Source organism: Medicago sativa, chromosome 7 (assembly GCF_051527215.1).
Source record: "Medicago sativa cultivar Bolivia chromosome 7, Bolivia_mono, whole genome shotgun sequence".
Lineage (NCBI taxonomy): Eukaryota > Viridiplantae > Streptophyta > Magnoliopsida > Fabales > Fabaceae > Medicago > Medicago sativa.
In genome coordinates this window covers 70,247,699-70,273,416 of record NC_140755.1, presented here as the reverse complement: position 1 = coordinate 70,273,416, position 25,718 = coordinate 70,247,699, and the positions used below count along the sequence as shown (strand labels likewise).

Sequence of the window (25,718 nt, the reverse complement as noted above, 5' to 3'; positions counted from 1 at the left end):
TGTTGGTTCCTTTAATTATTTTTGTTTTTACTAAATTATAATTGGAAAATGCTAGATATCAAGAATGGATTTTCTTGAAGAATTCAAGAATGACATGGCAAAATTATCACCCTTAGATTTCAATCTTATTTATTAAAGTTTCATAAAAAAAATACATAACACCCACCACCCCATGATTTCCGGCCAGGCTGAGATTTTATTAGCTAACATTAATTTCGGCACAATTTCTTGATAAAATCTTTCTTGATATATAGCATTGCTCATTATAATTTAATGCAACTTTTGTTTAAGGCATTCTTTATTGCAACTTATAGGGTGAGAAAGTATTCAGCGACCAGAAATTTCGTGGATCCATGAAGGGTCGAATATAATGAATGATACGTTATCTAAAGAAAGTACATATAGAAATAAATGATCAACTTGCATGATATATCGTAAGCTATGATATCACAAATTTTTTTATGCCATGTGACATATATGCATGCCCTACCCACCGCACAATCCCATATGCAATGCAATAGTCGCATACCCTTTTTTCCACAAGCAAAAGCAGCCTCATAATCTATATGTTTATGTCTCAATTTGCAAGAGACCTTTTTATCACTTTAATGTGAAGAGCCAAAATCTTTTATCTTGATTTCGTTTTTCACTTTATTCATAACTTCAAAGTCTCAAAGCTATTCGTGATCACCATGCCTCAATTGGCAGTGGTCAAATTAACACTTTGACCCATATTTTGGTGCACGTGAGGGGGGAAATTTATATCAACATGTGTTCCCACTTGTCCATGCGATTTCTAGTTGCTACAACTACTCCTACTATGCAATTTTAGACAGCTAAATGGTGTGGTGGCCATGAACGTGAAGTACTTTCTTACACAAATTACTACATAGGTATATTTGTCTTATAATTTTAGGTTCACTTATAAAATAAGCTCAAGTATTTATTTATGGGTTTTTCTAACCTATGCAACATTGCATAGGATAAGGAGCATTAAATGTACCATTTTTTTTAACAAAAACTATCATATTAATTATTATTTTCTTGAAAAATGATAATTTTCTCTATCCTATTAATCATTCTATTTTTTTTATTTTATTTTTTTACAACTACTATATAGTACTACAAAAATAATGACTACATCTAGTAATAAGTGCATGGAGAATTATCTATGAATTAAATGGGTGCCATGAACGAGATTTCTTTCTTCTAACTTATTTCTTTGTTTTTAAATGGGTGCATGGAGAACAATCCTTTTTTATTTTTTTGTATTTTATCTAACCTATTTTTTGGAATTATCCATGAACAACATTTCTTTGTAATAATATGCATGTGTGACTCAATGAGAGAAATTGAGAAAACGTTAAAGAAATGCCTGTGTGACTCAATGAAAGAAATTGAGAAAAACTGTTGAGGGCTTGTGGTGCATATCATCATCAGAGAAGAAGAAATACTACGTTTTTAATATAAAAAAATATAGAGACAAGGAGTTATAGTCATGCTGATGTGTGGCAATTTAAGCGGTGTTTGTGTGTGCCTAAGAAAATGTAATATATGTTTGTGTGACTTAATGAAATCGTAAATAAGGAATTACTAGCTTAGAACATATACGAGAAAAACGTAAAAAAAAAAAAAAAAATTGAAAGAAAGTAATTATATAAGTTATTGTGGTATAGCTGCCACATGAGAACAAATAAGTGAGTTTTGTGCAATTTTCATATCTTGAGAAAAACAATTTAACGCAGAAGGAAAAAAACTGAAAGAAAAAAGCTCAACTACACTATTTAGAAGATGACTATTTAGTTTTTCACAAAATACAATAAATAGATTGGTTAATAGGAGAGAGATGGAGGGAAAATATAATTACTTGTCATTTTTCAAGAAAATAATACTACCTCCGTCCCTAATTATAAGACCCTTTTGAAAAAATAACTCAAATTAAGAAAATTGAAAAGTGTAATAAATTTGTTAGTAATTAGTACTCCCTCCGTCCCTATATATAACCACTCATTTGACTAAAAAATTGTCCCTATATATAAACCTATTTTCAAATTACTAGATACATTTATTATTATCTTGAAATATGAAAAGTCAATTTAATACACATATAAACAAAGGATAATTTGGTAATATTAACACACAAAATAGACACATTAATTGTATTAACAACTTTTCTTAAGAAATGTGAAAAAAAACAAAAGGGGGTTATATATAGGGACGGAGGGAGTATTGTTTTTACAATTCTGTCCTTTAAGAGAGAGAGTTAGTTTATGTTTTCAACATAATATTTAATGTTGATTGAAGAAAAAGATATAAAATAAATAGGGGTATGTTGGTAAAGAATTAATCAATGTACTTGAAAATACCAAAAGGGTTTTATAAAAAGAGACAGAAAAAAATTTCAAAAGGGTCCTATAATTAGGGACGGATGTAGTAATTAATGTGATAGTTGTTGTTGAAAAAAGTGGTATATTTAATGCACCTTATCCTATGCAATGCATAGGTTAGAAAAACTATTTATTTAAAGATGAATTCTAGACAGATCAAACTAATCGTCTATGCTAAATAATTGGCGCGTTTCACAAACCTAATTACAATTAACTTAGGAAAATGCTAAAAGTGTACTCCTAAGGGCACTTGATATAGGATTTAAAAAAGAAGCTTTATCTTAAAAATGATGCATTCAACACCTTAAAACTTTTAAACCTTAAAAATTTAAAAATTGATTTTTTATACCTAGAATTTATCACTTGTTTCCATTTTCAGATTCTTAACAAATGCTCTAATTAAGGACACTTGTTAGCATGACTCATTAACTTACTGATTGGAAAAAAAATCCGTTATCTTATTTCAATTATACCTAAGTTGTTCGTCTTTCTTCCTCAATAATTTGTTTTTGAATATAATCTTCCCCAATATCAGTAGCTCTAGGGTTAGTGGTAATTGAATCATATGTGTGAATTTGTGCAGAGCAATGCTCTGGCTTTAAATGGTGCCTCTGCAAGGTCAGTTTGTTTCCCCTCAATACCACTTGGATAGACCTGATGGTGTTAGCTTGGTATATTGGAGAATGTTTCTCTCAATGTCTCAAGTTTGATTCATCTAGTGCCAATTTCGGTAGGCTAGTTATACAAAACAAAGTCATGTCTTCAAATGGACTATGCAGGTGAACGGTGAGATTGAATATCTCGGATTAGTCATCTCTTGAATCAGATATCGAGTTTAAAAAAATGTGTGTGAATTTATAATAGTTGTGATTGAAGAAACAAAAAAAAGCAAAAGTTATTAATGACTAAGGGATGATTGATTAGCATGGTGACAAATATTTTCATTGATTATAATGTAAAGTTGATTTTTTTTTTTTGGTAGTGGCCGGGGTTTGAACCCTGGACCTTTGCATATTTTATGCATTGTCCAACCAACTGAGTCAAGCTCACGAGGACATGCGTAAAGTTGATTTAAGCCGACAGTCAACGACTTTTAAACTCTTATAAAAATCATATTAAGAATATATATATAAACGTCATTCAAAAAAGAAAAAAAAAAACGTTTTCTTTCTTCTAATAATAATATTGAGATAAAAAATACTCCATTAATATTTTTCTTATTTAATTAGGGAGTAATTAATTGGTGGGTATTTCGTCCAAAGTTGTATGAATCTTAGGACTCTTTCTAGTTTCACCCCATATAATCATAGTTACACCCAAATTTATTAATTTTTTTTACAATAATACCAAAATTACCCTCTTCTTCTAAATTTCTAAAAACCCTTCTTTTACTATCATTTTGAACCCTCACCCCTTTTTCACCCACAAACCACCATGGATATGCAATCAATACCTACAAAAATCGTCAATTGAATCAACATCTCTTCCATTGATACGTACTCGATTAATACAAGTAAGTGAATTTCATAAATTTCTTCGAGTTTTTATTTATCGTTTGCTCTATGATTTATGGATGTTTATAGTTGTTGTTAATTTCACGTTTGTCTATCTACATCGATTTGTTTGATTTAAGTTTACGTAGAAAGGTAACGTAATTTAAGTTTACATATAGGTCTCACGTGAATTTAGTTTACGTACATATTCTAAAATGGAATAACATACACCGAAATACTTGGTGTATGTAAACTCAGTTTACATAAACTACGTAAACTCAGTTTACATGGTGTATGTAAACTCAGTTTACATGAACTAAAACTCAGTCTTAACTTACTTATGTAAATTCAGTTTACATAGTGTATGTAAACTCAGTGTACGTAGTGTATGTAAACTCAGTTTACTTAACTCATGTAAACTGAGTTTACATACACTACGTAAACTGAGTTTACATACACTATGTAAACTGAATTTACATATACATAATTAATGTGCAGTGAACATGAATAAAGGGTATATTAGTAACTTTGGGGTGTAACTTGCATTATTTGGGGTGTGGGTAGTATCTATCGAATCTTAGTCGCGTGCTTTCTTTAAATAAAAAACTTTCACTTTTTTCTTCATTTTCTAAGGAAAAAAAAGTTCTTAATTATTCTTATTGATGATTAAATTCATCCAGTTGATCCAAATATAGTAAAGGTGATAGCCAATTGGCTCATCTAGAGGAAGTAGATGTTATAATTTAATCATCAAGATCGAAATTATTATGTGAAATTAGGACATACTTACTTGAAAATCATGATTGTCGGATTCATCGAGATTTAGGACAATAATCTTCCTTTGCCTTTCACATGCTCCATAACTTAGGGTTTTCGGTGGGGCAAACCACTAATGAGGAGAATAGTCAGAGTGATGGCAAAGGGGACCTAGTCTCTCTATTTATAACGGTGCAACCCTAGGTACCACCCATCAAGGGCCCTAGTGTTTGGGCCTACACTTTGTTTCTACACAGACCATATTAGAAAATTGCTCTTCTGCCATCAAAAAACACTTCCTCCCAACTGAATTGACGAAAGTAACCCCGCGTGAGTTAAGTCACGCTCGCGGTACTTCCAGCGCGGGTTAACTCACGCAGGTTATAAACCCAGCGTGATTTAACTCGCAATTCTTTGGTCGGTGGTCTGCACAACATAAAACATGTTTTTTGGACGGTGGTCGGCTGGTAAAACTTGATTTTACACATTTTTTGACTCACCATTATGGGTAGTTACAACTTATGCATCTATTCCCCCTATAAACACCCTTACAACCTTCCCCATTTCTCACACCATCATCTCAGACTCTCTTTTCTATTCCTTCTACAACAATGTGTTTCCATCGTTGGCCTTTCACAGAAAGAGGCCTCTTTGAAAATTTCAGGGATTGTATGAACGGTCAATGGGGATGGCTACGCACTGCAAAGAAATATGGTTTGTCTGAGTGTGATGTTGGTTTGTTTGGGGTGCAAGGTTGACCATCAAGGTCTCTTTCGCCTTAGACAAAAACATACCTTACCCCAATCCCTTCCCCCTCCCCCGCACCATCTCCCTGGAAAATACTTGGGTGACATAATGTCACGGTGACATTAAATCTGGGCCACACAAATGTACTCATGGATGTGTTGTGTGACCCAAATGCAAATGACAATGTGTGTTGTGTGACCCAGATTTAATGTCACGGTGACATTATGTCACCCAAGTCCTGTCCCATCCCCCCCCCCCCCCCAATCACCATGCACTACCGATTTAGCTCTACCCCACTAGTTTAGCTTTACCCCATCTTCTTGTAAAGCTTATTTAGTTTTACCCCAATTCCCCTTCCCTAGACAAAAAACATATCTTATTGTAAATGTATCGATATAATAATAAATGAGATTTTACGTGTAACAATGTTGTTCTTTTACTTTTGTTTATATTTGCATTTATTTTATGATTTTGACAACTAAAAATTATAATGTCTTCGAAAACTAATTAAATCCAGCGTGAGTTAACTCACGTTGATTTGTATTTTGGTACATTTTATGTTTTTTTATATGCTGCAAATTTTGGTATTGAATAAATTTGAATGAAGTTGTGTTTGAATAAATTTGCATAAAGTTGCGTATTGAATTAATTCGAATAAAGTTGTACAAGTACACAAAATCAATTCAAAAAATACACAATTTTATTTAGTTTTAATTTCATCTACGTTACATTACATTCTTCCTAAATATGTGGTATCATTATGATGTTGGGTTTAAATTATATTATTGAAAGTTTGTAGAAAATGTTGGAATTGAAGTGTCTTATATTTAGTGTAAAGATTTACATCACTCTTCGAAAACTCAAAAGAATTGATATAACACATGTTGCATTCTACCTAATGAGTTGTAAAAATTCTCCCATCAAATTCCCTCATATAAGAGGAGTAGTGACAAACATGAATATCTTCCAAGAAGTTGTTTTGAACTTAATCAATTAATAAATATAAAGGGGTGAAACAAATAGCAAAAATCAAACGGAAAAAAAAAAACTACTACACATTCAGCCACAAACATAATTAACCACATTCATAAATGGTGTATTGTTTGGATACAATTATTACTCCTGGCTAATGTCTCAGAACTCATAAGTTAATAAAAGAGTTACAATCCTACAAATACATAAACTGTAAAATACCATAGTAAGAAAAGAAAAGTATTGTATTATTCTACCCGAAGCATTGAAATATCTGAGAAAATGTCTTTGCTTGGGTAGAAAATACAACTGGTGTTTGTAAACACCATCTTTTCAGAAATCGAAGCATAATGCTTCTAATTAATTGGCGATTTGTAATTGAGGGATAAGAGTTGTTAACTGACCGAAATGACTCTTCAATTAACTCCAAAAAAGTATTGACAAACACCAATCCCATGTTAACGCCACTAGATTTCTCGTGTGTACTACGTGACGTTAGCAAAACAATTTTATCCAACTTCATCTCAATCAGTCCACCGGCATAACACGTATCAACTACAAAAGTGACAGCAAAGCCTTCAGGTAGCTCTTCCAAAGCATGCTTTAATAGCTCAGCTGCACGGTTATAAATAAATAAATTAGTAAAATGTTTTAACACCGTTTAACAAAAAAACATGAACTAAGATTTGTTTTAGACGTACAATCTAGTGGTAAACCATCAGCACCAAAAATGAATTTTTGCTCGTTACCTTCACCCCCACCATGGCAACTGAAAAATACAACTAATGTATCGCCAGACTTAGTCGCCTTAAGTAAACCAATTATCTTGTTTAGATGTTCATGACTAGTAAGAACACGACGAAGTTTATTTTTATTTCTGTCTAACATCAAATGTATATTCTTCTATTCGAAGCCGATATTTTGAAGGAGTTTCTTAATCCTTTCATAGTCATCATGCGTATAGTTGATATTCACATCTTCATACCTCAATCCGACAAGAGTCGTCCGTTTTGTTGCGCTAGAAAAATGAAATAAGGAATAACATTTACCTTATTGGTTTAGCTTTACCCCATCACCACCATCTTCTTGTAAAACATTTTTAGTTTACCCCAATCCCCCTTCCCTAGACAAGAAACATGCCTTATTGTAAATGTATCTATATAATAATAAAATGAGATTTTATATTTATCAATTTTGTTCTTTTATTTTTGTTTATATTTGCATTTATTTTATGATTTTGGGATCTAAAAATTATAATGTCTTCGAAAACTAATTAAATCCAGCGTGAGTTAACTCACGTTGATTTGTATTTTGGTACATATTATGTTTTTTTATATGCCGCGCATTTTGGTATTGAATAAATTTGAATGAAGTTGTGTTTGAATAAAATTGCATAAAGTTGCATATTGGATAAATTTGAATAAATTTGGTATTGGATAAATTTGAATAAAGTTGTGTATTGAATTAATTCGAATAAAGTTGTACAAGTACAGAAAATCAATTTAAAAAATACCCAATTTTATTTAGTTTTAATTTCATCTACGTTATATTACATTCTTCCTAAATATGTGGTATCATTATGATGTTGGGTTTAAATTATATTATTGAAAGTTTGGAAAATGTTGGAATTGAAGTGTCTTATACTTAGTGTAAAGATTTACAATACTCTTCGAAAACTCAAAAGAATTGATATAACACATGTTGCATTCTACCTAATGAGTTGTACAAATTCTCCCATCAAATTCCCTCATATAAGAGGAGTAGTGTCAAACATGAATATCTTCCAAGAAGTTGTTTTGAACTTAATCAATTAATAAAAGTAAATGAGTGAAACAAATAGTAAAAACAAAACGTAAAAAAACAAAACTACTACACATTCAGTCGCGAACATAATTAACCACATTCATAAATTTGTTTGGATACAATTATTACTCGTGGCTAATGTCTCAGAACTCATAAGTTAATAAAAGAGTTATAATCCTACAAATACATAAACTGTAAAATACCATAGTAGGAAAAGAAAAGTATTGTATTATTCTATCCGAATCATTGAAATATCTGAGAACCTATCTTTGCTTGGGTAGAAAATACACCTGGTGTTTGTAAACACCCTCTTTCCAGAAAACAACATAGTGCTTCTAATTAATTGGCGATTTGTAATTGGGGGATAAAAGTTGTTAACTGACCGAAATGACTCTTTAATCAACTCCAAAAAAGGATTGGCAAACACCGATCCTATGTTAAAACCACTAGATTTCTCGTGTGTTCTACATGACGTTAGCAAAACAATTTTATCCAACTTCATCTCAATAAGTCCACCTGCATAACACGTGTCAACTACAAAAGTGACGACAGAGCCTTCAGGTAGCTCTTCCAAAGCATGCTTTAATAGCTCAGCTGCACGGTTATAAATAAATAAATTAGTAAAATGTTTTAACACCGTTTAGCAAAAAAACATGAACTAAGATTTGTTTTAGACGTACAATCTAGTGGTAAACCATCAGTATCAAAAATGAATTTTTGCTCGTTACCTTCACCCCCACCATGACAACTGAAAAATACAACTAATGTATCTCCAGACTTAGTCGCCTTAAGTAAATCAATTATCTTGTTTAGAATTTCTTGATTAGTAAGAACACGACGAAGTTTATTTTTATTTCTGTCTAACATCAAATGTATATTCTTCTCTTCGAAGCCGATATTTTGAAGGAGTTTCTTAATCCTTTAGAGTCATCATGCATATAGTTCATATTCACATCTTCATACCTCAATCCAGCAAGAGTCGTCCGTTTCGTTGCGCTGGACAAATGAAATAAATAATAACATTTACCTCACTGGTTTAGCTTTACCCTATCACCACCATCTTCTTGTAAAGCATATTTAGTTTTACCTCAATCTCCCTTCCCTAGACAAGAAACATATCTTATTGTAAATGTATCAATATAATAATAAAATGAAATTTTATATGTATCAATTTTGTTCTTTTATTTTTGTTTATATTTGCATTTATTTTATGATTTTGGGATCTAAAAATTATAATGTCTTTGAAAACTAATTAAATCCAACGTGAGTTAACTCACGTTGATTTGTATTTTGGTACATTTTATGTTTTTTTATGTGCCGCGCATTTTGGTATTGAATAAATTTGAATGTAGTTGTGTTTGAATAAATTTGCATAAAGTTGCGTATTGGATAAATTTGAATAAGTTTGCGTATTGGATAAATTCGAATAAAGTTGTGTATTGAATTAATTCGAATAAAGTTGTACAAGTACACAAAACCAATTCAAAAAATACCCAATTTTATTTAGTTTTAATTTCATCTACGTTACATTACATTATTCCTAAATACACGGTATCATTATGATGTTGGGTTTAAATTATATTATTGAAAGTTTGCAGAAAATGTTGCATTTGAAGTGTCTTATATTTAGTGTAAAGATTTACAGCACTCTTCGAAAACTCAAACGAATTGATATAACACATGTTGCATTCTACCTAATGAGTTGTACAAATTCTCCCATCAAATTCCCTCATATAAGAGGAGTAGTGACAAACATGAATGTCTTCCAAGAAGTTGTTTTGAACTTAATCAATTAAGAAAAGTAAAGGGGTGAAACAAATAGCAAAAACAAAACGTAAAAAAACATAACTACTACACATTCAGTCACAAACATAATTAACCATATTCATAAATTTGTTTGGATACAATTATTACTCCTGGCTAATGTCTCAGAACTCATAAGTTAATAAAAGAGTTATAATCCTTCAAATACATAAACTGTAAAATACCATAGTAGGAAAAGAAAAGTATTGTATTATTCTATCCGAATCATTGAAATATCTGAGAACCTATCTTTGCTTGGGTAGAAAATACACCTGGTGTTTGTAAACACCCTCTTTCCAGAAAACAACATAGTGCTTCTAATTAATTGGCGATTTGTAATTGGGGGATAAAAGTTGTTAACTGACCGAAATGACTCTTTAATCAACTCCAAAAAAGGATTGGCAAACACCGATCCTATGTTAAAACCACTAGATTTCTCGTGTGTTCTACATGACGTTAGCAAAACAATTTTATCCAACTTCATCTCAATAAGTCCACCTGCATAACACGTGTCAACTACAAAAGTGACGACAGAGCCTTCAGGTAGCTCTTCCAAAGCATGCTTTAATAGCTCAGCTGCACGGTTATAAATAAATAAATTAGTAAAATGTTTTAACACCGTTTAGCAAAAAAACATGAACTAAGATTTGTTTTAGACGTACAATCTAGTGGTAAACCATCAGTATCAAAAATGAATTTTTGCTCGTTACCTTCACCCCCACCATGACAACTGAAAAATACAACTAATGTATCTCCAGACTTAGTCGCCTTAAGTAAATCAATTATCTTGTTTAGAATTTCTTGATTAGTAAGAACACGACGAAGTTTATTTTTATTTCTGTCTAACATCAAATGTATATTCTTCTCTTCGAAGCCGATATTTTGAAGGAGTTTCTTAATCCTTTAGAGTCATCATGCATATAGTTCATATTCACATCTTCATACCTCAATCCAGCAAGAGTCGTCCGTTTCGTTGCGCTGGACAAATGAAATAAATAATAACATTTACCTCACTGGTTTAGCTTTACCCTATCACCACCATCTTCTTGTAAAGCATATTTAGTTTTACCTCAATCTCCCTTCCCTAGACAAGAAACATATCTTATTGTAAATGTATCAATATAATAATAAAATGAAATTTTATATGTATCAATTTTGTTCTTTTATTTTTGTTTATATTTGCATTTATTTTATGATTTTGGGATCTAAAAATTATAATGTCTTTGAAAACTAATTAAATCCAACGTGAGTTAACTCACGTTGATTTGTATTTTGGTACATTTTATGTTTTTTTATGTGCCGCGCATTTTGGTATTGAATAAATTTGAATGTAGTTGTGTTTGAATAAATTTGCATAAAGTTGCGTATTGGATAAATTTGAATAAGTTTGCGTATTGGATAAATTCGAATAAAGTTGTACAAGTACACAAAACCAATTCAAAAAATACCCAATTTTATTTAGTTTTAATTTCATCTACGTTACATTACATTATTCCTAAATACACGGTATCATTATGATGTTGGGTTTAAATTATATTATTGAAAGTTTGCAGAAAATGTTGCATTTGAAGTGTCTTATATTTAGTGTAAAGATTTACAGCACTCTTCGAAAACTCAAACGAATTGATATAACACATGTTGCATTCTACCTAATGAGTTGTACAAATTCTCCCATCAAATTCCCTCATATAAGAGGAGTAGTGACAAACATGAATGTCTTCCAAGAAGTTGTTTTGAACTTAATCAATTAAGAAAAGTAAAGGGGTGAAACAAATAGCAAAAACAAAACGTAAAAAAACATAACTACTACACATTCAGTCACAAACATAATTAACCATATTCATAAATTTGTTTGGATACAATTATTACTCCTGGCTAATGTCTCAGAACTCATAAGTTAATAAAAGAGTTATAATCCTTCAAATACATAAACTGTAAAATACCATAGCAGGAAAAGAAAAGTATTGTATTATTCTACCCAAAGCATTGAAATATCTAAGAATCTGTCTTTGCTTGGATAGAAAATACACCTGGTGTTTGTAAACACCCTCTTTCAAGAAATTGAAGCTTAATGCTTTGAATTAATTGACGATTTTATAATTGGGTGATAAGAGTTGTTGACTGACCGAAAGGACTCTTCAATAAACTCCAAAAAAGGATTGACAAACACCCATCCTAAGTTTCTGCCATTAGATTGCTCGTGTGTTCTATATGACATTAGCAAAACAATTTTATCCGACTTCATCTCAATTAGTCTACCAACATAACACGCGTCAACTACAAAGGTGACTGCAGCGCCTTTAGGTAACCCTTCCAAAGCCTACTTTAATAGCTCAACTGCACAGTTATAAATAAATAAATTAGTAAAATGTTTTAAGACAATTTAACAAAAAAACGTGAACTAAGATTTTTTTAGACGTACGATCTAGTTGTAAACCATCAACACAAGAATGAATTTTTGCTCGTTACCTTTACCCCCACCATGGCAACTAAAAAATACAACTAATATATTTCCAGACTTAGTCGCCTTAATCAAAGACCGAACATATACAACAATAGTAAATATTTAATTTCTCTATCAGCCATGTGATTTTTTTGAAAATTGAAATAATTTCAATGATTCAAATTGAATATTAACAAACAAATATTTTAATTCAAAACTTCAAATTGTATGCTTAAATAAGAACAATTGTTTGAAACAAAATTGAACCTTTTAAACAAGTATACAAATTCACCATTAAGTGCAAACCATATATATAAATATATAAAAAAATTATCAGCCCAAATGTTACCAAGGTGAAGACAGTATCAAATTTTAAGATATGACAATGATATTAAAAGGAAAATGAGGCATGAAAATATTTAATTCTAAATATTCAACTTTTAAAACAAATAACTCAAAATCAATCGATATCCATATCCATTTCAACTACTTGAATCAAAATATATGATGAGAAAACATATCTTTTTTCAAGTATATTACAACTAATATAATATAAACTAATATCCACAAAAGATATCAAAAGAGTTTCAAGTATATTACAACTTCTAATTCTTTGTAATGGTTCATAAAAAAAAAAGTAAAAATGACTATGAAAACTTAATTCACCATCCTCATGTTTAAGCATTGATTCTGATTCTAGTCAAATTGTATAGAAAAAAATAATGGAAAATACCCTAAAAGTGGAGAAAATCAAACTGAAACTCAATAAATAATAAATAAATAAATAAGAGTTTCAACAAATACCTAATCCCTTAGTCAATCTTGGTAAAAAAAAATATTCTAGGTTGAAATTTAAGCCCACTGAACACTGAATTCTTGGAAACAAATTCCAATAAATAAATGAAAAACACATAGCATAAGTTATTTGAAAAAAAATCAATTCACGATTATCAAGTTCATGATAAAGGGAAATAGAACTATGAAGTAAGGCCAACGATAAAAATAAGTTGATTTTGTTATTACTTAATTACCAGCAAAATTGAATTGCTAGAATTGCAACTACTCACTACAAATGAATTCAAGAAGGTATAAACAAGAGAAATCATGAATTAAACGATATAAGGATTCTTAATAATAATCGATGAAAAGGAAAACAAATATATGCCGAGAAATCCTTAACGACGTAAAAACAATTTTCTCAATGATTAAACCCGATCAACTCTACTAATTTATAATGGAAGTTAGGGTTCTAAATCATATAATATTAGGCTATGATACCACATGTTATAATTTAATCATCAAGATTGAAATTATTATATGAAATTAGAATACACTTACTTGAAAACCATAATTACTGGACTCGCCGAGAATTAGGACAAGAGTCTTCATTTACCTTTCACGTGCTCCAGTACTTAGGGTTTTCGATGGGGCAAACCACTAATGAGCAGAATAGTCAGAGTGATGACAAAGGGGATTTAACCTCTCTATCTATAACCGTGCAACCCTAGGTACCACCTATCATGGGCGTTTGGGCCTACACTTTGTTTTTACACAAATCATATTAAGTGTCCAAAAACCCTGATCACTTTTATTAGGGCTTAAACATCATCAAATGGATCACAACATCAATCCGTTTTTATCAAAACCAAAATCAACAATTGATTGCAACGCACAAAATATTAGAATAAATTCTAACAGGAGATTGATTCTATAGATACCCCAACACCAATTAACATAAATAAGAAAAACCTTACATACATGTTTAGTTTTCTCTTTTTTTCGCACACATACACCCATATATATACTAACTTATTTTTACAATATTTCTACTTTTGTTAGAGATATAATTTCTATTATTTTTCTCCTTTTTCGCACACATACACCCAGATATATATTAACTTATTTCTACAAAATTTCTATTTTTTTATACATAGAATTTCTAATTTTTGCATAAAAAACGATTTCTAATTAAATCATTCTATTTGAGGCATACGTTTAATTATAACCTAAATTTATCATTAAAACTTTTGATTTTAAGGGCCATCGCGACACAACAGGTTAAAAAATCAAGGTAATTTTTGTTGGTTGATAAAACTCCATATAATGTCAAATGTACCTCACATTATATTCAAAAATAAATCGTCACTATGCACAATATCAAAAGACAATAAACCTATATGATAAAGATTCAGAAAAGGACAATTTTATTTGTTTCCGAAGTGCACATGACGGTCAAAAGAAATTGTTGTGAAACTTATTGCAAATGATAAAATTGTTTTGGTAAAGAGAATTTATATTAGGAGCTCGTAGATTTCTCAAACGATCATGCCATAATTATTTGGATAAAGTGGCAAAGGTGAATGGCCGTTAAGTTGTAGTGGGTCGTTTTATGGATATAGGATAAAGCTCATCCAAGTTGTTACAACTCATTAAAGACATTCATGTAGGAAAATCCTTCACAAAAAACTGAAAGGATCAAACTCAACAGAAACATCATTATCAATAGTAAGTTTTCTAACAAAAATGAAATTTTTAATTATTTTTGTTACATGCAAGACATTGTTTTGGGTTAGAGGAGAGCGATGTTTATTTAGTAATGCATTTCCACAACCGATAATTGAAACATTATAAATACTACCAACAATAACATTGTTACTCATATAGGAATAAAATGTAATATTACCTCTGTTCATCGTCATGTAAGATGTGGTACATGTGTCCACGTCATTGATCATCTATAGGAGAAAGAGAGACACGATTCATAGTAGCTTGAATATCAGTTGGTGCATATGAAAATTGTGCAACCACTACATGTGCTTGTTGAGGTTTAGGCCCAAGATTTCCTATCTGGTGGCGAGGAGTGTTCATATGTTGCCGTTTTCATTAAGCTCATACATATATTATGATACCAAAGTTTAGTGATACCATATTGAACTTTTTGTCTTGTTTCATTCCTTTCATACCAAAGTTTCTAACAACGTTGTCTAGTGACTAGAAATTCCTTTATAAGGTGAATAAACGGGATGTCCGGAGGTGAATATAACCCGGCCCATACATATATTATGTAACGTACTTGCTAACTGAACTAAGCTCACGAGAACAATTTTATTATTATTATTCTTATTATATTATATTTTGTACTTTGTGTTATATATTTTTATCTTTTTTTAACTCAACATTTCCATTAAGGTCAGGGCCGGTCCTAAGATTTTCGATGTCCTGAGCGAAACAATACTTTTAATTATTTTAATATTTTTGCTCTTGCATTTTTTTGTTGCATAAGATTCATTTATAATCAAAGTTCTCTAAAAATATATTTTTAATAGAATTAATCAAATCGAATGAAAAACAAATACATCTATATAGTACTGACTACTAAGTAAAAATAATAATTTGGTGCCCCTAAAAAAATGGTGCCCTTGGCTTCGGGTGCAGCCCACCCTCAGGGCCACCCCTGATTAAGGTCGTACATATATTATGATACCAAAGTTTAGTGATACCATATTGAACTTTCTGTCTCATTCCTTTCATACCAAAGTTTTTAGCCATGTTGCCTAGTGGCTAGAAATTCACCTTTATAAGGAGAATAAGTGGGATGTCTAGGGTGAATAACCCGGTCCATACATATATTATGTAATGTCCCTGCTAACCGAACTAAGCTCACGGAGACAATTTTTATTATTATTCTTATTATATTATATTTTGTATTTTTTGTTAAATATTTTTTAAACTCAAAACATTTTCATTAATTTAGCATATATTATCTTAATTTTTTTTTTATCATATTTAAATGTATTATTATACAACACAATTGAAATGGTTTGTCATATATAGTCATACTCTCTAAATATCATGTTTAATTTTAAAATATAATTTAATCTCGTTGAATTTTTAATTTGTTGGTCTATTTGTTAGTTAAAGATGTTAATATAAAATAAACATTTAACTAGGTTTATATGTTGAATCAAAATTCAAAAAAGTCAAACTCAAACGTAGAACTAAACTTGTGACATATAAGATACCAAACTTAGATTTTGATTTTTTTTTTTTCAAATAGTCCGGTGATTATAAATTCACCCTTTTATGGTGAATAAGTGAGATATTTAAGTTTCAAACCCCGATCTCTGCATATAATTTGTAATGTTCATATCAACCAATTCAAACTTACAAAGACATGTTTTGATTTTTTTTATCAGGTCAGACTTAAACCTTACAAAGTATAACTCAATCGAACCTACTCACATCGTTAACAATATCAATATTGTTAGCTAAGTTAGTATTTGTCTTTACTTTTCTCGTTTTATCAAAAGAAAAAAAATACTTCGTAAAGAAATACATCAATAATAATTTCTATAATAATTTTTTCTTTTGACTACCCCTCAATTTTTCTTCTTCTTTTGACTAAAGATTTCCATAATAGATATACGCAAAGTTTTTTTAATAAAAAAAAATATACGCAAAGTTTTGTTAATTATTATATTTTTTTATTGATATTATAAACCTTTTTCTTTTGAACCAATATTATATACTATTTAGAATAATAAGATTTAATCATAAAGTTTTAGTGGTTTCCAAATAATGACGAATCATATCATATTTAAATAAAAATTTAATAAAATCAGATTATCTAAATTGAATAGTATTTAATAAATTACTAAAACAACTGGGTTTTTTATTTTGACAAATAGTACTATATATACTACACCAAAGATGGTTAGGCTTGTGAATACGATATTTAATTAAGTTTTAATTAATTTTTTTAGGGGAAGTTTTAATTAATTTAATTAACTTAATGTACATATGGTTAAATTCTTTTGAGGAATATCTTTGTCAACTATTGTAGTTCTAACTACTTCAGAGACTACCTTTAAAAAAAAAAACTGATTTTAGAGACGTACATAAATTCGGCTAAAAAAATACATTCTTTCAACAAAAAAAAAATGTTCGTATGATTATGATGTATACTTTTTTTATACATATATTCATGAGTTAATTAATATGTGGTCCTTTTTTTTTAAAAGATAAGTAAGTGGTCCTTATAAATATAAATAATTTTGTTTTTAGTCCTCACAAATAAACTCACACTTTTTAGCTCATATAACATTTTTCTTTAGCATTTCATGGATAAAAAATGCTGATGAATTTTTTTACAAAGATTAAAAATGTTGATGGAAAATTTTACAAGAAATTTAAATGTTGATGGAGGCAGGAAGGGTTGTGGTGCGGGTGAAGGCTGAAGGTATTAAGAATATTAGGGTGGGGAAACAGTCTGATTGTGTCACAGGCGGAGAAATAGTTCAGAAAGATGGGACGGAAGGAGTGACAGTGCTTGCACCGACAATGAGTAAGGTGGGAGCGGGAGTCACTGTGGCTGTAGAAAAGGTCGGTGGAGCTGGTCCAGTGCCGAGTGAGAGGAAGGTAGTCGTTTCTTCTGTTGTTGATCAGGCGAAGGAAAATAACCTTTTGAAAGGTGCTGCAAAATCTGCAGCAGTTTTTACTGTCCAGAAAAATAAAAATGATATTAAGGAACAGGTTTCTGGTTGTTTTCTCCCAAGGTATACATCTAAAATTGAAGACCGCAAGTGGGCTACTTCTGGTATGGTTGCTACGGTGGTTGTCGAGGACTCAATTTTGGCGCTACAACAACGTATGGAAGATGCCGGTTTTCATCATGTGGTCGTCACTCCGATGGGTGGTGATAGGGTATTTCTCCATTGCAAAGGTGGGGAAGATATATGGCATGTATTTAATAATGCGTTGCATTTCTTTGGCATGTTGTTTAATAATCTTCATAAGTGGTCGGATTCAGATGCTAAGTATGAGCGTGGTGCATGGTTACGAGTTTACGGTGTACCGGTTCATGCTTGGAACGTTGAGTTTTTCAAATTATGAGTAATGGACGCGGGAAGGTTTGTTCGACTTGACGAGTGTATGGTGGATAAAGCTAGATTGGATTTTGCACGTATTTTAATTTCAACGTCTAACTTGGATATTGTGCATTTGAAGTCAGATTTTATTATTGATGGCAGCCTTTATAATATTAAGATTGTGGAAGAATGGGGGTATCATTTGGGGGAGGATGCTTTTTTGTCTGAAGCGGAGTCCGAATCTCGGCCGGAAACATTACCACAATTTAATAATGTGAATGGTATGGAGGAGGTTCAAGGAGAGTGGGAATTGGATGATCTTGTGGATGATTTGCATAAGGAGTGGAGCGCTCATGAAGGGAAGAAGGGGGGAAACATTCTGTTTGTGATGCTTCAGTTTGTGATGTTGTTAAAGGTGTGGAAACGGTTGCCAGCAAGCTACAGAATTGTTATTCAGCACCTGTTTTGGAACCAGTTATTTTTAAGCAAGATAAAGAAGCTTCTAAAGAGCTTAAGGGTGAAGTGCAGCAACCAGCAGATCAGCCAGCAGCTCAATCTCGGCCTCATGGTCCATGGAGTCTTGATTGGCTTCCTCGTAAGTCTGTGAGTGAAGGTCTAAATGTTTCTACATCCAACTGGAATCAGGACAATGGTAACGTGCAAGTGACGCAAGATGAGAAGGATGTTTCTATTGAGTTGAATCACCACATCAAGAGGAGGAAATCCATCAATTTCAAACATACAGCCGGGTTTCTCAAAAAAATTGCTCGTATGCCGTCGGCCGATAGACGAGATATTTTAAAAATTCTTAAGAAGCGGGTGAAGAAACGTCAAGCACGCAAGTCATCAAATTCATCAAGGCATGTGGGTAATAATACTTTTGAGACATCAAATTCTATTTCAAGTGTCAATAAGGAGTTGGAAAATTGGGTGGTGTTGCACGAGAAAGCGGAGGTGGTTAATGAGGATGTTAAGAAGTTAGGAAAGGTAGTTGGAGTGTCTTTCAAGGGTGATCCTAATAATAGCTTTAATTTGTTGTCTAAGGAGGGTAGGAGAAGTTGGAGGGCAGCGGGTGGGGGAGTTTTGGAGGAGGGGGCAGTAGGTGGATGTTGAGTTGAGTGGAGGTGGTGGTGTGTGAGTGGAAGGTGGTTTTTAATGAAGATACTTTCTTATAATGTTAGGGGGTTAGGAGGAGGGGAGAAAAGGGTGGAGGTCCGTCGGTTAGTTCAAGAAAAGTGTCCTTATGTGTTATGTATTCAAGAATCAAAGTTAGGTGTTGTCGATGATTTTTTGATTAAAACAATTTGGGGGGATGAACCATTCAGTTATTCTTTTCAACCTTCAGTAGGTGCTTCAGGTGGTATGATTACGGTGTGGAATAGTTCTCTTATAGATGTGTCGGCCTCCATGAGCTTTTCAAATGTCCTTGTTATTTATGGAAGGGTAATTCTTACCGGTGAAGAGATTGTTATTATTAATGTGTATGCACCTTGTGATGTGTCAGCTAAAAGAATTATGTGGGAGCGGTTGACTTCACTTGTTATTAGTAAGGCCGACTTGTGTATATGTGTTTGTGGGGATTTTAATTCAGTGCGCAGCTTGGAAGAACGTAAGGGGAGGAGCACTATTTTCAGACAGACGGAAGCAGATATGTTCAACACATTTATTGAAGATACTTCTTTGATTGATTTGCCTATTTGTGGTCGTTTATTTACCTGGTATCGTGGTGACGGTATCTCTATGAGTAGATTGGACAGATTTTTGTTGTCGGAGAAGTGGTGTGAGGCGTGGCCAAATTGTATTCAGGTAGCGTATCAGCGGGGTCTCTCTGACCACGTTCCCTTGATGTTACATGTTGATGAAGCAAATTGGGGACCTCGACCTTTGAGAATGCTTAAATGTTGGGCTGATTTTTCTGGTTATGATGAATTTGTCCGTGAGAAATGGGCTTCCTTTAATGTTACGGGGTGGGGCGGTTATGTGTTGAAACAGAAGTTGAAAATGATTAAATCTTGCTTAAAGGAGTGGCATCAACAACACTCTCAGAATTTGGAGAGCAAGATTGTGGAGACTAAAAATCGAATTGCTTTCTTGGATTCAAAGGGAGAGTCATTAGCGCTTGCAGAAGAGGAGGTGACGGAAATTCATGAGTTGTCAGTCAATTTACATTCTCAATGTCGAAGTTTGAATAGCATGAACTGGCAAAAATCAAGGCTAAAATGGCTACAAGAAGGAGATGAAAATTCTAAATTTTTTCATGGAATTATGTCATCACGTAGACGTCGTAATAATATTCATATGGTGACTGTAAATGGTAATCGTGTTGAAGGGGTTCAAAATGTCAGAGCTACAGTCTTGAATCATTTTACTAATCACTTTAAAAGTCTTGAGGTGGTTCGGCCAGATGTGGATGCTCTCCCATTTCGCAAATTATCTTATGCTCAAGCCGGTGGTTTGACAAAACCTTTTTCCTTGGAAGAGGTCAAGCAAGCAATTTGGGACTGTGACAGTTTTAAGAGCCCGGGGCCGGATGGTGTCAGTTTTGGTTTCCTTAAACAATTCTGGGACTTGGTGAAAATAGATTTTATGAGATTTATGGCGGAATTCCATAGAAATGGGAAATTGACAAAAGGTGTGAACTCCACTTTTATCGCATTGATTCCAAAGGTGACTAGTCCTCAACAGCTCAACGATTTTCGACCGATTTCTCTGGTTGGATGCATGTATAAGGTTCTTGCGAAGGTTCTCGCTAATAGACTTCGAGGTGTTCTTGATAGTGTTATCTCCGATACCCAATCGGCTTTTGTTAAAGGGAAGCAAATCTTGGATGGTATTCTGATCGCCAATGAGGTGGTGGATGAAGCAAGACGCATGAAAAAAGAACTCCTTATGTTTAAAGTAGATTTCGAGAAGGCTTATGACTCGGTTGATTTAAATTATCTCGATTCTGTGATGAGTAATATGAATTTTCCAACATTGTGGCGGAAATGGATACATGAATGTGTGGGAACGGCTACAGCGTCGGTTCTAGTTAATGGTTGTCCGACGGATGAGTTTAGGCTAGAGAGGGGTCTTCGCCAAGGGGACCCTCTTTCGCCGTTTCTATTTTTATTGGCTGCCGAAGGTTTTAATATTTTGATGAATGCTATGGTGGAGGCGCAACTCTTTAGTGGTTATGGTGTGGGCCGAGATAGGGAAGTGAGGCTCACTCACCTCCAGTTTGCTGATGACACTCTCATTTTAGGAGAAAAGAGTTGGTTGAATGTGCGATCTTTGCGTGCGGTGTTACTCTTGTTTGAGGAAATATCGGGGCTGAAGGTCAATTTTCACAAGAGTATGATTACTGGTGTTAACATAAATGATTCGTGGTTGACAGAGGCATCAATGGTTATGAATTGTCGGAGGGGTTCTATTCCTTTTTTGTATTTGGGATTGCCAATTGGTGGGGACTATAGAAAATTAAGTTTTTGGAAACCCGTAATTGATCGTATAATTGCTCGTTTGTCTACATGGAACAACAAATTTCTGTCCTTTGGTGGTCGTCTGATTCTGCTGAAATCTGTCTTGTCTTCGCTTCCGGTTTACTTTCTTTCCTTCTTCAAGGCTCCCGCAGGTATAATTTCTTCTATCGAATCTATATTTAAAAGATTTTTTTGGGGGGGGGGGGGAAGTGAGGATAATAGGAAAATAGCATGGATAAAATGGGACTCTATTTGTGTTCCTAAGGAGGATGGAGGGTTGGGGGTTAGGAGGTTAGGAGATTTTAATTTGTCTTTGTTAGGAAAATGATGTTGGAGGATGTTAGTGGATAAGGAGGGGTTGTGGTATCGTGTGCTAAAGGCTCGTTATGGTGAGGAGGGGAGTCGGTTGAAGGAGGGGGGTAGATATGGTTCTCCTTGGTGGCGGATGATTTGTAATATCGGAGGGGGGGTTGGAGAGGGTGTGGGAAATTGGTTTGAAGGTAATGTCCGACGGGTTGTGGGAGATGGTTCTACTACTTTATTTTGGTTTGATCATTGGGTTGGGGAATCACCGTTGCGATTTAAATTTCCTAGACTTTTTGATTTGGCTGTAAATAAGGAGTGTACGGTGGCGGAGATGGAGAGGGAGGGGTGGGAGGATGATGGGAGGGCGTGGGAGTGGAGACGCCGGTTGTTAGCGTGGGAGGAGGAGAGGGTGCGAGAGTGCTCATTATTATTACATAACGTTGTTTTGCAGGTTGGTGCTACTGATAAGTGGCGTTGGGCACTTGATCCTATTCATGGTTACACGGTTCGGGAGGCGTATCGAATTGTTACTGATCACGGTGAGCAGGTGGATAGGAGCCTCATTGACAATGTGTGGCATAAGTTTATTCCGACAAAGGTCTCAATGTTTGTTTGGCGTTTGCTCCGTAACCGACTTCCGACTTGTGACAATCTTTTAAGACGAAATATTATTCATCAGACAGCGGCTTCATGTGTGGCTGGTTGTGATATGACCGAAACAGCAAACCATCTCTTTTTAGAATGCGGCACATCACTCACTTTATGGTATTCTGTTTGTTCGTGGTTAGGCCTGTATTTTGTGCAACCCTTTGAGTTACGTGATCATCACAATCATTTTTGTTATATGGCGGGACTTCCTAGATGCACTCATGCTTTCCTGCAAAGTGTATGGTATTCTTGCGTTTGGGTTATTTGGAAGAATCGGAATAATTGCATTTTTCAAAACGAGCCTTCCGATACCCATGGTTTACTCGACAAAGTTAAGTGTTATTCTTTTTTATGATTGAAAGCAAAGTATACATCTTTTAGTTATAGCTGGTATGATTGGTGGACACATCCGTTTCTTTGTATGGGTGTTCCTTTTTGAATTCTTTTGACGGTTGGTTGGCCGGTTTTTGTGTTTCTGGCACTTTGTATTTGTAAATATTTTCCGGTAATCTACTCTTTGTACGTCTTGTGCAGGGTGTATTGCCGGCGTTATTAATATATCTCATTTTAGTTTATGCAAAAAAAAAAACTACAATTTTCTTTTGTAGGAAATAAAAGCAAAATTTTGAATATTTATATAAACTATTTACTTAATTAAACTTATATTCAATCAAACCACATTATTCCGCCACTTTTTAAGGCTATTTTTTAAAATTTCCAAAATTAATATTTTTTGGTGTGATTATGATTTGATTGAATTCATACTATAAGATTAGTCATGAATTTTTAGTCTCCGTGAGCTTAACTCATATGGTAAGTGATAATGCATAATATAAACATTGTTGAGATTTGAACTTTGGATACCTTATTCATTCATCATCCTTTATTATAAAAGCTAGACTTGGTTGACTATCATGTTTGCCCTAATTTGCCCTAATCCCTAGCATTTTTCCCTCCTAAACGAGCTAATCTAATACCACCCGTTGATTCGATCTCTATTCTCAAACTCCTCATTTTCTCTCATATAACTTAGTTAATGCTAATTGAAAACGAATAACACACTTTTAATGCAATTGAAAACGTATAACACACTTTTAATGACAATTGAAAACGTAGTTAATGCCAATTTGATTAACAACCCCTACAAACTTTTAAACCATATCTTCTCCTTCTTCTTCAAAAACACAAAGCAACCCTTCATCTTCTACCTTCATTTTGATCATTTTTCGTCCTTCTCCCACTAAAGTAAAAGCATCAATGTCTTCATCTCTTCATCCTCTACAAAACCCACTCGCTTTCCACCACGCCAGAGTTGAACCACCGCCGTTGACCACCGCATCGGAATTCGCTCTTCATTGCGCCGGGGTCGCTCTCGGAAGCTTCTTTTACTTTGCAAGGTTAATTGTTAATTTCAGCTTTTGTATTCCTCATTTCTAATACTGAATAATTCATTGTTATTCATTTTGTTCTTTGTTTGATTTTTTGCATTCAATGAATTTGTCGTAAACGCGATCAAGGGGTTATTGGCATGTATGATGCAGATGTGATATTTATCAACGACTCAGTTATCTTCTTTGTTGATGGTTTTTTAATCCAAACAACGTCTATGGATAAAATTTATAATTCTGCACTTCTGGAATCAAGTATTTTGTTTCAAGTTCTATTTGATAATTTTTTCGAGTAATATGTGTGATCTGTTCTGAAGTCAACGATGGCTAATCACATGTGTATTTACAATTAGACTAAAACTCTGGAAAACAATATTATTCGAAACTTATTTCAGTGGTTATTTCGACTCGACAACTAAGGCTTTGTATAATATACTTTCACTTCTTAGATGTGCCTGAAGTCTAACATTTTTAATTTAAATATACTGTCAACATATTAGCATGTCAAAAAGTTTATGTCAACATAAAACAGTTTACACATTACAGTCACTTTTAATTGAAATAACATATAACAATTAAGTATGGTTAGGAAAGAATAATTAGTTTATTTCCATACATATTTTGTTCATCAAGTCTAACATTTTTCAAATATCATTTGCAAGTACTAAACCTTCTACAATCACGACTTAATGATATTAGTTATAGCTTATAGGCGACACCAGTCGAATTTGAAAACACATTTAAAGACCTACAATTCGAATTTCAAATATTTGTGGAACTTAATGATATGCAATTGTGAATAAAAGATAAATTAATACTTATTACTGCAAGGGTCAAATTATTTCAATCAATAGATAGTTCATTAATGCTATCCAATGGTCACGCAAAATGTCAACAATTAGTATTTATGATTGACACTAACAGCTTTTGGAATTGGAAACATCATAATGCATTACAAAACATTTGACAGTAATTGCTTTTATGGCTGCAATGAATATGAATTATTACTGCAAGAAGTGAATGATCATTCACATATAATACTTTCTATATATTGGTGTCGTCTCTTTATAATTTAGTTGCAGATTTTCAAATCAAAATACTAAACAGCTAGAAGATCCTATAAATCAATCATGTTAGATCTTAAGTCAACTATTATATTTTAGGTTATTGTGACTAAACTTCCATCTTATTAATGGAAGCCATTATTCTTCCTTCTTTTTTTTTTTTAACACAAAAAACATGCCTACAAAATGTTTTTTTAAGCTTCATAGAATGGTGTCCTTAATATAGTGACAATACATCCGCAATAAGAAAAGTCATAATATTGCTACCTAAAAGTCATAATATTGCTACCTTATTGATGCAACTTATTATTCTACCTTTTTTTTTTAACACAAAGTTTATGCCTACAATTTTTATTTTTTTTTTAATTCTAAGAATGGTTTCCTTAATATAAAGAGAATGCAACCACAATAACAAAAGTTGTAATATATTTCAAGGTGTTATCCTTTTTTTTCTCGATATTCACCTGAATTTCAAAAAGTGATGTTGCGTTGCCAATTAATGTACGGGTCTATTTGAGCACGAGTCTTTTAAATTTTTATAAAACTTCTATTAACTATATATCTTTACATTGTTGCGACT

General features: G+C 32.8%; 2 protein-coding genes across 2 annotated transcripts; one reads left to right on the top strand and one right to left on the bottom strand.

Annotated features, from left to right (window-relative positions):
• Positions 1 to 6,517: 6,517 nt before the first annotated feature.
• LOC146908141 (metacaspase-7-like) lies at positions 6,518 to 10,810 on the bottom strand. The gene is made up of 7 exons (XM_085729233.1): positions 10,624 to 10,810; positions 10,327 to 10,537; positions 8,839 to 8,906; positions 8,542 to 8,752; positions 7,057 to 7,124; positions 6,760 to 6,970; positions 6,518 to 6,551 (listed from the first exon to the last, which is right to left on the bottom strand). Exons 1-7 carry the CDS (start codon positions 10,808 to 10,810, stop codon positions 6,518 to 6,520), a joined length of 990 nt encoding a protein of 329 aa, XP_085585359.1.
• Positions 10,811 to 18,299: 7,489 nt separating this feature from the next.
• LOC146908140 (uncharacterized) lies at positions 18,300 to 19,384 on the top strand. The gene is made up of 2 exons (XM_085729232.1): positions 18,300 to 18,552; positions 18,687 to 19,384. Exons 1-2 carry the CDS (start codon positions 18,300 to 18,302, stop codon positions 19,382 to 19,384), a joined length of 951 nt encoding a protein of 316 aa, XP_085585358.1.
• Positions 19,385 to 25,718: the final 6,334 nt, after the last annotated feature.